This window comes from Macrobrachium rosenbergii, chromosome 21 (genome assembly GCF_040412425.1).
Source record: "Macrobrachium rosenbergii isolate ZJJX-2024 chromosome 21, ASM4041242v1, whole genome shotgun sequence".
Classification (NCBI taxonomy): Eukaryota; Metazoa; Arthropoda; class Malacostraca; order Decapoda; family Palaemonidae; genus Macrobrachium; species Macrobrachium rosenbergii.
Genome location: NC_089761.1, coordinates 19,730,057 through 19,748,143, shown reverse-complemented (window position 1 = coordinate 19,748,143; position 18,087 = coordinate 19,730,057). Strand labels below are relative to the sequence as shown.

The window sequence follows — 18,087 nt, the reverse complement described above, 5'->3', positions numbered from 1 at the left end:
GTGCATTGATATATTATTTTACAGTAATAATCGCTAGTTCTTATCATACGTATGCTGGTGTTATTGGGACAGCCTGTGGTAGCATTAGTTACTCGCACAAATTGTCTATAATGTAGCTGGTCCGTTGGTCCAAAGGCTATGTATCATGATGATGTTAAGCTGCTGCAAAGTATGGGGTCTGCAGTGTGGGTCTGCAGGTTGAAACCAACATTCTTCAGAAGCTTGAATTCAAGTCAGTGGCCCCTGTGTGCTTGTTCCATGTGAATAGGTTTCAGCTACTGAAATAATAATAATAATAATAGTATATAGCAATATGTCTTCGTTAAAATGGAAAGTTATTACTTGGCAGCATCATCATCTGAAATTACTCAAACTGACACTAAAACGCCTGCAAAATAAAACACCTCGCCTTTGTAGGCTTTCCTTAACTCAGCTGGTATATTTTAGACTGGTTTCGTAAGAATATACAAAGTCATATATTCAGGTGCATTTCCCAGTAAAAGTCCTTTGTACAAGTTTTACTTATTTCATCACAGAAATATTTTCCTACTAAGTTTATTTCTTCATAATAAGTATGTGCGATTGATTTATTATTTTTTATTCTTTTTTTCTCTGTTATTTTTAATTTTCCTCGGCCATATTTATCTCTTTATAACGTGTTGCATCATTGTGGTTAAGCCCCACCTTTCTTCATCCCTCTTCCTTTTCTTGAAGCCTTGCCTGGTAAAGGACGAGAGGGTGACCGTCCCATTGACTAGGCAGTTTGAAAAGGCCAATAACTCACGTGGGAGGGATGTGTCTTGGGGTGTCAGTTATTAACTCTTCTTCCTTATTTGGAGTTACTGTTCTCCAGTGAGGTCTTAGAGTGCTGACTCTTATCTCAAACTCTTGGACAGAATTATGTCATCAGTTAAGTTTATCTTCCCAACTCTTAATGTTGACTTCTGGCATAGACGTAAAGCGAAGTCATTTTGTTTTCTGCATAAAATGTGCTTCAACGACAAATATCCTCTGCACTCTTCTTTACCTGGCCTAGTTGTTTTTGCTCGCAACACTAGGTAGGCTGCTGCTGCAAACAGTGTGTCGTTTCCTAGCTTCAGGTTTAATACTGCTAAGTTTGCTACGAGTTTTATTTTGGCTACAGCTAAAATGTGGAACAGTTTGCCAAGTGCAGTTGTGGAATCTTCTGATCTCCAGACGTTTAAGCGAAGAGAAAATTCAGTCCTGCTTTCTGCTGACGTCTCCTGAATTCAGACATAGCGGTCTTATTTTCCGTTCCCTCATATTTGTCACCTTTTCCTATAACTTGTCTGTCTCCGTAGGCTGGTTTTCCTTTGGAGCCCTCTTGGGTTTGTAGTCTGTGGACTCTGTCCATAAGGGGCTTCAGCTGAAAATTCAGAGAGAGAATGTAAATGCCAGTGTCTGAGGTCGTTTGTGCTTGTGCCGATCATTTTTTCTTATTTGATTAATGTATGTGAAAACGGATGTTTGTTTGTCAATGGTTATATTATGTATGAATAATCGTGGATTTCCGTATTAGCGTTCGAAGGATATAAAAGAACAGTACTCAAGGTTATTATTCTGATTATTACTGGTGCTGTTTTTGCTGCAATCTCCCCTGTTGCGATTGTAATAAGTATAGAAAATGAATAATGGAAGAAAGTAAAGTTTGCGAAAATTTAGAACGGAATAGCATTGTATCCCATGTAAGGTACGATACATTATCCTTTGTGCATGTATGTGGTTGGTTCTGTGTGACTGTGCAGTTGTGCCTAAGGCATTTTTGTCATAAACAACTTTACAATTGAGGACAAGCCATTCTGTTCAGGTACAACTAAACGTATGCACTCTACTGGATAATTCATTGTGTGTGTTTTTTTTTTTTTTTCATTCTTTTCCTATTTCGTAATCATTGATTCCGAAATATCTCTGTAAACGTAACCGAAAATGATTCAAACTTTTTCTTGCTGACCAGTATACGTGAAAAGTCATCTAGACAAACACTGCATCATCACTCTGCTTAAAACCAGGCATGAAGTGAAGCGTTTTTCAAACGATAATTCAGTAAATAAATAAGAATTTTATCTCCTGGCTAGCTCCAGCGGCTAGACACAACTGGCATATTAGCCAGCGAACAGGAAAAACAGATGTTTTGAGGAGCAGATTTTGATACGGCAGTGAAGGACTTCATGATAGGCAGTGAAGATTCCCGCTTTTCCATTTTATGATTTTTTGGTGGTGGGGGGGGTGGGGGGCCTGTCTCACTCTTTTCCGTATTGGTAGAAAATTGTCGTTAGTGAAGACTTTTGGAAAATATGATGTCAGCAAAAGTTTTATTTTCAAGAAAATGTTTCGGATTGAAAATAAATTATTTAAACGTTTACTTTACTGGCTTGCCTTATCAACAAAAGCTATTGCAGTGATTAAATCTGTCAATTTTGTGGTAAAACTATGTACGACGGATTGAAAATGAAGCTACGCAAATTTTGTTTGCATTTGACTCATAACAGTAATCCTTTCGGCCGTGACCAACGGAGAAAAACAATAATTATTGTCATGATTTATGAACCACCTCAGTTCCGTTACCCCGCCACCCTCATCATTCCCCCCCCCCCCCAACCGTTCTCTAGGTACGGTATTAAGTGAATTTTTTCCTTGGGAGAATTGCACATCTCTCTCTCTCTCTCTCTCTCTCTCTCTCTCTCTCTCTCTCTCTCTCTCTCTCTCTCTCTCTCTCTCATTTCATATTCCATGCTCATAGTTCCATCTCCCTTTCGTCTCGGGAATGACACGGCCGTTTTGTGGCTGGTTAATAAGGTGGCATTGAGACGAAGGACGAGGACATATTCAGAGAGAGAGAGAGAGAGATAGGAGGGAGGAATATTTCAAGATAGTTTAACAATGATTTTATTCCTTTCACACGTGGATTTCGAATGTTTACATTATGGCACACAGGATGTTCATGGGCAATTCCAGTTAGTTTGTCTATAAATTTTTCTTCCTGACAATGAATTTGCATTTAACTGATGAAATGTACGTGGTAGTATTTTGCATATAACTGATGAACTCTACTTGGTAGTATTTCGAGAATAACAAGGTTAGCTTTCTCATCTTATATTATAATGAGAGAGAGAGATGAAGGGAGATCTTTCTCCTTCTTATATATTAATAATTATAGAGTGAGAGAGGCTTCCTCCCCTTATCAATATTATAATTATGATCAGAGAGAGAGAGAGAGAGAGATCCCTCTTATATATCAAATAGAGAGAGACACACACACACGCATCTTCCCCTTTGTATAATTTTAATCAAATAGAGAGAGAGAGAGATCTTTCCCATTGTGTAATTTTAAGAGAGAGAGAGAGAGGGAGAGAGAGAGATGTTCCCCATTGTGTAATTTTAAGCAAATGGAGAGGGTGAGTGTGTGTGTTACGGCAATCTTGCATCCTGAACAAACAAGCATCGGACACGCGCCGTCTTCCATCAAGAGGTTTGCCCCAACCTTGAGGTGCTAACTGAAGCCCTCCCTCTACCTCCCCCTCCCTCCCCCTCCCCCTCATCTCTCCCCCTTTCCCCTCCCTCTCATCCTCATTGACCTATTCCGAAAACCATTTTTTCATCGAAGGTCGCCGAATCCTTCGGCCAAGAGTCTCTTCTTTAGGTCCTGGTCTTCCCTCCACGAAGGATCCTTTCAGGTGTCGCCTCCATCATCATTCCCCGGCCAGTTTTCTTCCTGGAGGGCGTTTATTGTTTTTTTCGGCCGGCAGGAGGACGGCCAGTTTGCTGGTATATAAATGTAAAGGACACGTTTTATACGGAGGACATTACCGATCTGTGCCTGCTCCGGAGAAGAAGGTGATAGTCGCCGGATTAGCTTGGACTTTTAGCGAGTTTATCAGTATCTCTTGATTACACACACACACACATACATACATATATATATAAATATATATATATATATATATATATATATATATATATATATATATATATATATATATATATATATATATATATATATATATATATATATATATATACTGTATATATTAAGATGAGTACTTCTGCACATGGCTTCGTCATGGATTCAACAGTTCAAGGTTGAATGTGATAGTGATTATTGTGTTGGTTTCTTTGGAGGCAGCTCATATGAAGGAAAATTTCATATATTTATACGTGTGTGTGTGCACGCGCGCGCGCGTATGTGTGTGCTTGTTTGTGTGTATGTATGTACAGTAAAAGCCGTGAAAGTTTATTGTTTTGCGTTCAGTGATACAACGCAATAGCAACGCTTAATGTTAATGTGTCTAATTCAGTTTTCGTTGGCTTGTGCCATAAAGATTTTCTACGTCTGCGTTAGTTTTTCCTCTTCATCTTATTTTTCTGTCCTTACTTTGTCTTCACTTTCTTGCTTTTTCTTCTGTGACTCAACACAAATTTACAAGACAAGAAGAGAGTGGTGTTGGTCGTCCGTAAACATTGCCAGTGATGGAGAGATATGGCCCAAGGGGCATAGTTTTATAATTAACCAGTTCATTTCTTTCTGTCTGTCTGTTCGCTTGTCTGTATCTGTCTTCTCCGTCATGCTATATAGTTTACTTGGCTGGTTTGATATTTGTTAGGTTTCAGTGTCTTGCACTTGACATTGGTTTTGGAATGCTGATGATTGTTTTTAGTATAATATTTATTCGTTATTTTTTTAAGGTCCAAGAAAGATGATTTCATTACTCTTATCTTTGAGCCTTATGAGCTAGCACGAATAGCAATCAGTTCAAGGCTATTAGAAAAGTATTTTGCAGCTATTTGTTTATCTTATATGAACGTTCTGCTTAAAAATGAAACACGTCAACGTAGATTGAGTACTGTTAAATACGTTTGAATACCATAATGAAGTCAGTATTGCATAATTTGGGAGTCTATTGTTCTGCTTTTTCGTACAGACATTTAAGACATTAAATATATTTAATGAGTCTATTTGCAAAGGTTAAACCGTACACCATTTTTAATGCCTGGCATTGAAAGTAATTTTACCTGGTTTTTGAATGTCTGGCATTGAAAGTAATTTTACCTGGTTTTTGAATGTCTGGCATTGAAAGTAATTCTACCTGCTTTTTGAATGCCTGGCACTGAAAGTAATTCTAGCTGCTTTTTGAGTGCCTGGTATTGAAAGTAATTCTACTTGCTTTTTGAATGCCTGATATTGAAAGTAATTCTACCTGCTTTTTGAATGCCTGGCATTGAAAGTAATTCTACCTGCTTTTTGAATGCCTGGAACTGAAAGTAATTCTACCTGCTTTTTTAATGTCTGACACTGAAAGTAATTCTGCATGCTTTTTGAATGCCTGGCACTGAAAGTAATTCTACCTGCTTTTTGAATGCCTGGCACTGAAAGTAATTCTACCTGCTTTTTTAATGTCTGGCACTGAAAGTAATTCTGCTTGCTTTTTGAATGCCTGACACTGAAAGTAATTCTGTCTGCTTTTTTAATGCCTGGCACTGAAAGTAATTCTACCTGCTTTTTGAATGCATGGCACTGAAAATAATTCTGCCTGCTTTTTGAATGCCTGACACTGAAAGTAATTCTGCCTGCTTTTTGAATGCCTGGCACTGAAAGTAATTCTACCTGCTTTTTGAATGCCTGATATTGAAAGTAATTCTACCTGCTTTTTTAATGCCTGGCACTGAAAGTAATTCTGCCTGCTTTTTTAATGCCTGGCACTGAAAGTAATTCTGCCTGCTTTTTGAATGGCTGGCACTGAAAGTAATTCTACCTGCTTTTTGAATGCCTGGTATTGAAAGTAATTCTTCCTGCTTTTTGAATGCCTGGCGCTGAAAGTAGTTCTGCCTGCTTTTTTGAAGGAATGCCTTGCACTGAAAGTAATTCTGCCTGCTTTTTGAATGCCTGGCATTGAAAGTAATTCTACCTGCTTTTTGAATACCTGGCACTGAAAGTAATTCTACCTACTTTTTGAATGTCTGGCACTGAAAGTAATTCTGCCTGCTTTTTAATGCCTGGCACTGAAAGTAATTCTACCTGCTTTTTGAATGCCTGATATTGAAAGTAATTCTACCTGCTTTTTGAATGCCTGGCACTGAAAGTAATTCTGCCTGCTTTTTGAATGCCTGAAACTGAAAGTAATTCTGCCTGCTTTTTGAATGCCTGACACTGAAAGTAATTCTACCTGCTTTTTGAATGCCTGGCACTGAAAGTAATTCTACCTGCTTTTTGAATGCCTGGTATTGAAAGTAATTCTACTTGCTTTTTGAATGCCTGGCACTGAAAGTAATTCTGCCTGCTTTTTGAATGCCTGGCACTGAAAGTAATTCTAACTGCTTTTTGAATGCCTGGTATTGAAAGTAATTCTACCCGCTTTTTGAATGCCTGACACTGAAAGTAATTCTACCTGCTTTTTTATTTGCCTGGCATTGAAAGTAATTCTACCTGTTTTTGAATGCCTGGCACTGAAAGTAATTCTGCCTGCTTTTTTAATGTCTGGCACTGAAAGTAATTCTACCTGCTTTTTGAATGCCTGGCATTGAAAGTAATTCTGCCTGCTTTTTTAATGCCTGGCATTGAAAGTAATTCTACCTGCTTTTTGAATGCCTGGCATTGAAAGTAATTCTACCTGCTTTTTGAATGCCTGGCACTGAAAGTAATTCTACCTGCTTTTTTAATGCCTGATATTGAAAGTAATTCTACTTGCTTTTTGAATGCCTGGCATTGAAAGTAATTCTATCTGCTTTTTTAATGCCTGGCATTGAAAGTAATTCCACCTGCTGGAATTCTGAGTGCTGGTGTGACGCGTGATTAGGCGATCATTTTTTTAGGTGCTGGGATTTTGATTACCAATTACATGCGTTAATATAAGAACCTCTGAAAAACAAAAGTTGGAATTTCTACCAGTTATTGTATGCCTTTAAATTTTGGGATGAATTTTCGTTATTAGGTCGTACCGTGAATGCACTAGTTTTAGATGTGTAATTTTGTTAAATTATTCGTGAACTGTACACCAGTTTTGTTCAGTTATTCGTGTACTGGACACCAGTGCGACAGGAAGCAGTAAAAGAAGTGGGTTGTCAGGATTCTTGAAGGTGCTCAGTGCTCGTGATCCTTTCAGTGCCGGTTAAGTAAGTAACAGTTTTGAGGGGCGCGCAAGTCAAGGCTAATGCAGTAACGGCCCTTTATGGCGGGAGTTTTACATGTTAGTGTAAAATTCCTTTGCGTGATTTGATATTCGGTTTTGTGAGGTTCATTATTATGAAATAAATATCGGAACATTGAATCTATTAACGATTTATTCTTCTGAACAAAACCATGGAATTTTTTCAGACCAGAGATTAATAGATAACAATTGGAATAGGCACCTCTAGACTCCCAGTCAGAACGTATAATAATAACCATTATCAGGTTCAGCAGTATCAAAATTTTTAAATAATCATAAACGTAATTAACATCTTGATTCAAAGCACCACTCCCAATATCCAGAATCCCTCTTCCCCCCATCCGGGATACGTATTATTATGAAGAAATCTTGATTATTTGACAGTGCTTTAGAACATTTCTCTCGTGTAATGTTGTTTGTAGTTGCAAATACGTCTAAATGTTCACCAGTAGGTTTGATGATGACGTCACGCCTATACCATCACAGAGAGGGTAAAATGCTGAGTTCTCAGCGGGCAGCGTCTTTTATGAGGAGAAGCATCTATGGATGCTGGACGTGAATTTGAAGAGATCTTAATAAATTTCCGGGGTCTAGGTGTTTTTTGCAGTACGGTCATTGATTCTCTCTCTCTCTCTCTCTCTCTCTCTCTCTCTCTCTCTCTCTCTCTCTCTCTCTCTCTCTCTCTCATCAGCAGAGATGCCAGTCTACTAGAAATGACTCACGACTACCTTTGGGGATACTAATTATTTTATTTTCCATGAAATAGGACATTCTATTGAAGTCTATTCTGTTTTCTCCCACTAACTTGCCAACAGAACACCCACATGCACCGCACAGCCGCAGCCCTTCTGTGCCTGGCCACCGCGGCCGTGGCCTTGGCCCGCCACGCCTGGGAGTTCCCCGCCCTTGGAGAGACCTTGCTGAAGTCTCCCCTCGTCAACTCGTTCTCCTGCGAGGGCCGCACCTACGGCTACTACGCCGACATGGACAACGACTGCCAGGTGTTCCACGTGTGTCTGCCCATCGCCGACGACTCCGGCGAAGTGGTGAAGACCGCCCACTTCTCCTTCCTCTGCGGCAACCAGACGGTCTTCAGCCAGGAGTCTCTGACCTGCGCCGAACCGGAGTTCGCCTTCCCGTGCGAGGAATCCGCCTCCCTCTACGACGTGATCAACGGCGAGTTTGGCAGGGTTTTGGAGGTGTAGGGTCGTGAGTTCGTGCGTCGTTCTGTATCTCACTTAGTGCTGTTCCTAATCTGTTTTATATTCATTCTAAAATTTATTTCACCCTGAGTCAATTGTGGATGGCATATATTCCTTGACCTTGAACAGGTCCAGTTACTATATATTCATGACCCAATTTAACGTCAATGTAGCAGTAAATTATGTTCCCAGCAAACAATACACAAATGTAAAAGCTTACTTTAAAGTAAGCATTTCATCATTTTGACTGAACATGCAGTGAAATTACAACGTTGTACAATAGCTGATACCTGTGGCATAGATAATTTCAGCTTAATCATTTCGAATTAGGTTATTAAGAACGTGCCAGTGTTGCATCCCTGGTGTTAATCTCGTCGACATCTGTATCGAAACGAATCTCATCCCGAAGTCTTGTTCTAGAATTACATCACTTGTTGATTTTATCATCGCTCCTATGTAAAATAAAGTTTAGAAGAATCGGTGTTTGTGTTTTTATTTCTTTCTTCTTGATATTAGTTCTTAATCTTGGGTTCATATGACATAAATTTAGTGTGGTTACACACATACATACATATAGATTATATATATATATATATATATATATATATATATATATATATATATATATATATATATATATATATATATATATATATATATATATATATATATAATATATATATATATATATATCTTTATTATGAGTTAGTAAAAGTAAAAAGACAGAAACTAGTACAGAACCTGCAAGTTTTGCGTGGGGATAAAGTTGACTGTGACGTGATCTGAGTTACGTTCAGAAGGCAAATGGAAGTCAGGAGGATGGGTCGAAGAATGATAAAATGGATAGTATGACAACGGATGAAGTTGAGTTTTGGTTGGGGGGCCGGTATTAGGGAACAAATAAAGCAATTGATGATGGTAAGAGGCGAGTCACAGAACAGACACAGTAAGTAAGAAAGGAAGGGAGCAGGATTTTTGCATGAAAACTTACTTAGTCTTTAGTGTTTATTAAGGTCGAGGTGAGATTGAAGGATTGATTGGTGAGCCATCTCTTCTTTACAGAAATAAAAAGCAGATGTTGAATGTGGATAAAACAAGGGTTGAAGCTGCCAAGATTAACTTTTTGCGTAGTATATGAGGCGCCAGAAAGAAATGGAAAGGTTAGAGATGTGGAGTACACAGAAGTGGTGAGAAAAACTAGAGCAGGTGAAAGGATGGATCAGTGTTTCCAGATGGTTTGGTCATGTAGAAAGAATGGAGGGCAGGTTCATGAAAACAATGTATAATTTGGAAGTGTTAGGAGGGAGCAGAAGAGGAAGACCCAGAAAGTACTTGATAGATGGAATACAAGACATACTGGGAAGGAAGAGACTTCGTCTTTAGGAAACGCGAGATCAAGGTGAATGGCTACAGTGTGTGAATGTGTGTAGGTTCTATAGGGGGCCTCATTATGTTGCTGAAGACCCGTGAACGGACTGGAGGCTTACACACAGTGCAGCAGGTAAAAAGCAAGCATGAATTTGGTGTTTGTTGTGAATTTTTTTTTTTTTTTTTGCCTGGTAGGTAAAGGCCTAAATATATATATATATATATAGAGAGAGAGAGAGAGAGAGAGAGAGAGAGAGAGAGAGAGAGAGAGAGAGAGAGAGAGAGAGAGAGAGGGGGGAGAGATGAGGGATGAAACATCAGGAAAAGTACAAAATATTGGAAGAAGCAAGAAATAATGATAACATTTATTAAAGCATATTACTAAACAAGGCACATATATATATATATATATATATATATATATATATATATATATATATATTTATATATAATACTGTATATATATATATATATATATATATATATATATATATATATATATATTTAGAAGAGAGAGAGAGAGAGAGAGAGAGAGAGAGAGAGAGAGAGAGAGAGAGAGAGAGATGAGGGGATGAACATCAGGAAAAGTACAAAATATTGGAAGAAGCAAGAAATAATGATAACATTTATTAAAGCATATTACTAAATAAGGCTCATTTACACATGGGATGGAAAGCAGTCATGGAAATAATAAATGAATGCAGACCTGGACTTGGGACCAGGTAGTGAGTTTATTAAGCCTTTACAGAGAACGCTACCTTCCTTGCCACTCGCACTTAACGCCCCTTGTCAGCTTTTTACATTAAAAGCAGGGACAGTGAAGGACAACATTCAAAGGGGAAAAAGAGCGTCGTGTAATTGTGATGAAGAACAAATTATTTGCAAATTTGTTCTCCATCGCCATGTCCTTTTTCTAATACCGTGAATGGCAAAGCGTTATGGCAGTTGTAAAGTATCGACAATAATTAGCCAGTCAACTAGATATATATATATATATATATATATATATATATATATATATATATATATATATATATATATATATATATATATATATACATACATACATACATACATACATACATACACATACATACATACATACATACATACATACATACATACATACATACATACATGTAATCAGCCAGGGGAAGGGTGAAAAGAATGGACCATCTCCTGGCTGATTGCATATATGATCATCACACGTCTGCAGTGATTTGTTGCAATACACATACATATACAGATATACTGTATATATGTATATATATTGGGTAAGTCCGTAGTTTTCCTCAGCACTGGCAAGGTAGTATAATAATTGCTTGCCAGATAATGCCTTTGTGTAAACTGTGCTGCCACATTTACTTTGTAATTGTAACTTGTCTTTTTCATTCTCAGTGGTTCGCATTCATGTGGAACGAGCCAACAAGATAATTAACTTGCTAAGTAGAACATAAGATGTGAAATGAAATTAAATGAATATCTTATAAGGGGGTAGTGTCGACAGTGCGCCTCATGTGGCGCACTATAGGCATTACTAAAGGTTGCTTGCAATGACCCTTTGGCTTGGCTCCTGGCTGCACCCACGTATAAACTTGATTGTACCTTCGTTCCCACTTCCTTTTTTTTTTAGTTTTTTGTAAAATAAAACTTGAGATGGCTATTTGTCAGTCCATCTGCATTTTTTCTGGCCGCCCACAGATCTTAAGAACCACTGAAGCTAGAGTGCTGCGAAATGGTATGTTGGTCATCCACCGTCCAATTGTCAAACATACCAAGTTGCAGCCCTCTAGCCTCAGTAGTTTTTTTATTTTATATACAGTTAAAGTTAGTCATAATCGTGCGTCTGGCACTGCTATAGTGCCAACACAGGCCACCACCGGGCCGTGGCTGAAAGTTTCATGGGCTGTGGCTTAGAGTATCACAGGCCGTGGCGGAAAGTTTCATACAGCATTATACGCTGTACAGAAAACTCGATTGCACCGAAGAAACTTCGGCGCAATTTTTACTTGTTCCATCTTGCTGCTGAACCACTCCATCTGCCTCTTTTCACTGTCCTAAGCACTGAATGGCTGAAAGTGCCCCGGTGCTTGTCTTTATAGCCGAATTTTCGTAAATCAAATCAATAAAACAAGGATTCATGAGGTTTGCAATAATACTGATGAAACGTTCGAATAAAGCCAAGTGTACTAGCTAGAAAAAGGAGTTTAGAGAAACATCAGTTGAGGAGAATATTAAGGCAAAGGGATAAGATTGATTTCCATAGACCTGTAAAATACACATACATATATACATATATACATATATGAGAGAGACAGAGAGAGTCCGAGCTAACAAAAGGATTTGGACAGTCTCAAGTAACATTACAAATTACAGAAAAACAACTTGACTTTTTTGTTATCATGCTCTTCCTGATAAATGTACATAGAAATTCTTCGAGAGCTTATAGATTACCGTAGAAGTAGTGTTAAATATTCAGCCTTGAAGAAGCAGTACATGCCGTGCTCATACAAGGTCGATTATAAGTAATTAACATTTACTTTTATTTTTGTGTATGATTCTCACTGCAAGGCGTCTATCTTTCCTTCAAATTTATCTATCCTTACTTTTGAAAGTTAATTACTTGTTAACGCCTTCGCTGTCCTGCCCATAAATGTCCTGAATAAATTGTGTAGTCTTCCCACCTACGGAGTCAGGATGAGTATTGGGAAAACTCAGCGTCTCAAGGTTTGTTTGTTAGTTAAGAGGATTTATCCGCCTTTCAAGAGAACACGGGATGTGGAGAGGCATTTCCTTGTCTTTCTAACATTCCCAAACTTTTTTGTTGTTTTACTTAATCTCAGGGTTTTTACCAAATCAGTGTTGATATTTTTCATAGTTTAGTTTTACCAAGCCCTTGATAATATGATCTTGAAGTTTTCTACTCTCTTTTTCTCTTGACAGAGCCATATATGCCGCTCAGCCCATGGGTTGTCATTCCATGGATATTTCCCCTAAAATTATTCAGCAGAGGGATGTGCTTTGAATAACACCCGAGATCGAAGCCAGGATGGTTGAGAGCATTCCTGCTGGAGGAGAAAAACTTCATCACCTTCAGGATAGCAGGTGCTTAAGAGATTTAATATAATATAACCGAAGTTAAGGAGTCACTTGGTGGTAAATATTGAAAGGAGTCCTCCTTTAGATAGTATTAATATGAAAATTAGAGTAAAACTAGAGAGAATTTTGGTGAGATATGTCAATTATTTATTTACATGGATCTTGCTAGTAATTGGGTAAGGGACTTTGATACTCTCATTTTCCCTTTAAGTACCCTTCATAGATTTAAACTACTGTTTCCCTATTTTGTAGACTTTGGATTAATTATTGCAGCACAGTTACTTTTAATAAAATATGCATCATTTATGCTTATACTATTACATTTTTGTTATTTTGTCTGCCTTAATTTTATTTGTTTATTTTTCTGAGTTTAGGATGAGCTGAATTTCTTATATTTCTTACAAAAAATAGAACTATTGTGTGTGCATCACTTTATTGCCTCCTTGATTTGCAATGCCTGTACATTGTGAATAAACTGTATTTTTTCGTATATAATGAGTAATTTGGGTGAGCCTAGTCCGTTCTTTTAAGCGGCATTATAGAAATGAAGTCAATGTCACTGTATGTACATTCCACAAATCCAGACTGTAAGTGTCACCCGCGCCATAATTCTGTACAATCCAGTTGAGTAAGTTAGTGAAATCAAGCACCTAAAAGTTATTGTAACTTTCTTCTCTTTTTTTATGTATTTGTACATTTTTTTATGTATTTATACCATACCCAAGTCATTACAGTACTCAGACAGCCATTATGCTTAATCAAGGTTCAAAGTACATAACACAGGCGTTTAGTAAAACGATGATGATCCAGCTACCTTAAGTGGTGAGAGATCTCTCTTGAGAGGGGTGAGACTCCTTTATTTTGCTGTTGCAGTCATTTTCGATTACAGCTGCACTGCTTATCTGCTTGTACATTCACTCCTCGATATTTCTTCATTTTCTCTTTTCATTTATGGTATCCTTCCTCTTCACCTAAAAAGTGTAGTGCTGTATGTCTGTGTTACCCCAGGTTGCACTCATGACCTACCAGTGTGCTGGTGACATGAATTTTCGTAGATAATGGTGGTTGATTTCTCTGCAGCTTGCTTGAGTATCACAGGCATAGCCTCTTTCACTTGCTTATCGTGGTAAGGCCTCCTGTGATCATGTAAAACTTTATTCTTTCCCCACATGATCATATGTTAAGAATGTAGATATTGATTAAAACAACTTTATTGTTTCACCAGATTATTTTGTATAAAGAAAAAATGAATACTGTAGCCTGTAAAAGGCAAAATTTTGCCCCTAGCATGACTGTATATAATACCAGTACAGTACTAGGATTACTTGAAGGGACTGGGTTTATGATTTCTACCTTTTCTGCTAATAGTTCATGTATAACCTCTATTTCCTCCTCACTTGTAGAATTCAAGTAGCTGACATGGTCAAGTGAGGTGAAAGAATTGTGTTAAACCCGGTCCTCAGAGTTGGATCCAGTCCCTCTGGCACTGAGAGCAAGGTGTATATCAGAGGTCTCCCAGTATAGTCACCCTTTGTGGCAGAACCACATTCATCCCCTGTAGTTCCAGCTTGATAAGTGGGAGGCTTTTAGATGAATTAACTAGCCCTTTTAACGTCCCATGATTAGTTTTCAGTTCAACCAATTTACCAATATAGAACTCCCCTAAACTCCTTTCCCATTTTTCAAAAACAAACCAACATCATATGTGACCTCAAAATCTTATGAGAGAAAAATGAAACAGAAAGACAGATTGAAACAAAATTAACTTTAATTCATTTCTACTTGCTTTATGGGAGTGAAAATTGGTCCAAGTTTCTTATATAATATTAAAAACAGACTCCAGAATAACAAAACACGGGATTGAAAACTATTTTCTGTCTAGATGTCCATCAAAGGACATGTCTTTGAGATGAAAACTAGGACTTCAATGTTTTGTTAATGTCACAACCAAAAACCAGTTATAAAACTATATAACAATATAACAATTAGGTAAAGTAATAAAGTAGATAATGTAAATGTTCAAGTTAGTAGATATGAAACTATGAAAAATATGAAGTGTACAAGAGACAATAATACAGTATTATTAGGAGATGAAGACAAGTGATTCACCAACAAAGAACAGAAATGTTCTTCAGTTCGAGGTCCCTAGACAGTGATGAAAGAGGCAATTCAACACTGCTAGGACAATCTGGATGTTTACACCTCGAGATCAATAGAGTGATGATCACCCCAGGCCTCAGGATGATCCTGATCACTCCTTGTTGGTCCATATCTGTTGACTCTGCTAGTCAAGACACTGAGCTAGATTCTTGCGTGGCCCACTCTCCCACTGTATGTTCAGATGTACCATCAGGCAGTCCACTCCCATCAGCTTCACACTTGGAGGTTATCCAGTGTATCTTGCAAGAGAGAAGCCTTCTCACAGAACTGCATGGGAGAGGTCTGGGTACCAACATTATTCCTTTGCAAACATGTACCAGGGAAAGTGGCTTATCTTTTGTGATTGGTGTTGTAGAAGGGGTCTCTCTCTGATCAGAGTGTCTGTTCAGCAGGACACAGACTTCCTCATCCACCTTCGCCGAGACAAGCTTCCCTCAGTCTCCTCAGTAAAAGACTATAATTCAGTCGTAAGCCAGGCATGTAATGCGGAACACCACTTACTGTCAAACATAGCTATAATTATTGTCCAATTTGCAATTGGCAGTGTAAATCGAGCACCTTATCCGAAACAAATTTTTGAAAGAAATTTTGTCAGATTGTCATCATTCGCAGTTCATCTGGTTAATGTATTAAATTGTAATGGAGTAGCAATATATTAAATAGGATATATTTGTTAAGAACAAACCCTTCCTACCAGCACCTTGAGACTTAGAATGTTACTCAGTAGTTTGTATAAACTATTATGAATATGAAATATAATAATTTTAATATTTCCCCTCTTGACAGATGGGAATTGAGTGTATATTTTATCAGTGACTTCTTTTACTTTCATTGCAGGTGTTCATCCCACCAGAGTCGCATTGCTATCTTCTGTTCTGTCTTATTTTGTATTTTTTTTTTGCAGAGGTACTGCATGTACAACACCCATTAGGCCATCTCAAGTTATTTTGATGCATGTCAGAAATCCGAAATTGTAGGTTTAAGTAGCTTACACTTCCTACTCGGAGTTGTGGACTTCTTTTCCTGATTTTCCCCCATTCCTGTAACACTGCCTCTCTCCATTGCTAAATGTTTCTCCTTTTCTATTTTAGCCTTCTACCTTATTTTTTGCAGGGTAACCTCTTTTATCACTCATAGAATATAACATTGTTCACCTTAGATAGAATGCAGAACAATGGGTGAGAGCTATATTTCCTTTCCATCTCCTCCAAATGACAAATCTGTAGAATAAAAGTTGTTCAGCATGTTCTATACCACCCAAAAAACCAATTCCCCCTCAATTGTAGACTGCAAAGTTTATGGCGGAAAGTAAATTCTCCTAAGTTTTGAGTTAATGTGAATCCTGTCACACAGCTCCTCACTTCCATAATTCCTTAAGATGGCTGTACTATTGTGCCCCAGTCACCTGAATACCTGATCATGGGAAATTTAAACCCAGCCACTAAATGCCTAGTTGGCCGAGATCACATTCTAGGCCAACTTATTTTTTGTAAATCAAACTAATCAGAATGCATAAGAACATTCCAATATAATATGCCTGTTATAGTTTACCTACATTCTGATCCAGATTCAGCTGTTCTTTCCCATTTCAGCCTCCAAAATGGAAGCATATGACATGAATATATTTTCCTATGTTGCGACTTGTGACGAATTCAATGCTTCAGAAACTATGGTACCTCCACCTAAATGTGTGTGCCAAGTGCTCCCCAGAATGAGACTACGGCACCTCTTTGTGGCTTGCCACCGCCTACCCTGCTTCATCAGCGGCTTCACTGGAGTACTGGCAGACATTTCCGTCCTTTGGTATTTCCAGTAAGGAATTCAATGCTGTTGAGCTTCCTGTAGCAGCTGGTGTGCCATGCAGTATTGAGCACAGGCCATAAGACTTGTAGACAGCGTAAGTTAAAGAAACATAATTATGTAGGTATTCCTCCTCCTCCTCTTCTTCATCTTCTTCTATCCCTTCTTTCTTCCACAGGAAGAAAAAGAAAGGTCTCAAAAGCCTTCTCATTGGACTTTGAGTGAGCACCCTCCCTTATTGGGGTTTGGTAGCTGACACTGTTCTCTGAGCATATTCATGAACCAGTGTTTCTTGCTCATACAGGTAGCGTTCATGCACAAAAGGTTGCCTCATTAAGATACTGCTGGGTACCATGATGATCGTACGCATGTGATTTTGCAGACCCTTGGGTGGCACCCGTTTTATCTAGAACTCATGATGTGCACATGCCCAGTAGCCAGATTGTTCACCTGTAGACAGAGGGTTTAGATGTGAAGATCACCACATCACGATACTACTGGGCACTGTGGCGGGTTGGGTGCCGTCATTGTCCCTGCTTCATCCATGACTCCAAAAGTATGTGTGCATGGTAGCACATGTGTGTTTAACCATAACATGTACTAATTCAGTTTCAGCTAATGATATTCTTCAGGAATGTGGACCATGATGTCAAACATCTATGAATCAACCTCGGCTCATGATTTAGCTCTCGGTACCACCAGGTCCGATTGTTTGTGGCCATTGCTCCGAGAGCACTCTCCACAGCAGGCTGTTGTGTCAACCTCATGGGAGAGGATCCAACTCATGCTTTGAGGATTCAATTAGGACCAGGTCTGTCTCCTTCAGAACCCCCTCACGCAGAGTTGGAATGGTTTTTTCCAAAGATTGGTGGGCTCATTTGTGAGCTTAATGATATCAACCAAGCAAACCACTGCTCCAGTGTCATTCCAACTGCTGTGGTCACTACTTACTTGCAGTGTCTTGAATCAGGTTACTGGTCTGATCTGCAGACTAGATTAAGCAAGTTGCTTTTCCAACCAGTGCACAACAGAAAAATTTCTACAAGCCAGATGCATAAACTACTCCCCTTCAAATTTGTCCTGAGAAAATATGTCCTTTAAATTTGTATTGAGAAAATACATCATTATGTCTGCTCTAATCTGACACGTTTTGGCTGAGAGAAGTGCCACTCAGCTGAATGGATTGTTCTCGAGTTCCTCTGTACGCTTTCCCTAAGTTGAAGGTTGAGGTACTGTATCTTGCCTAGGGTTCTGGAGACTGAATAGAATAGCAACTGGCTCTTTCTCCCCTTCTT

General features: G+C 38.4%; 1 protein-coding gene across 5 annotated transcripts in view; it reads left to right on the top strand.

Moving 5' to 3' along the window:
- LOC136849762 (U-scoloptoxin(01)-Cw1a-like) overlaps positions 1-18,087 on the top strand; it is a 59,092-nt gene that overhangs the window by 33,394 nt on the left and 7,611 nt on the right. For 2 of the 5 annotated variants that reach the window (XM_067123164.1, XM_067123165.1), the window contains exon 2: positions 7,979-8,844. In XM_067123164.1, coding sequence (XP_066979265.1) covers positions 7,979-8,368 — 390 coding nt within the window. In that variant the 3' untranslated portion in view covers positions 8,369-8,844. Of the gene's footprint in view, positions 1-3,699; positions 3,856-7,978; positions 8,845-12,676; positions 12,890-18,087 lie in introns of those variants that run through there. The other 3 variants (XM_067123166.1, XR_010856410.1, XR_010856409.1) reach the window with 3 other exon arrangements.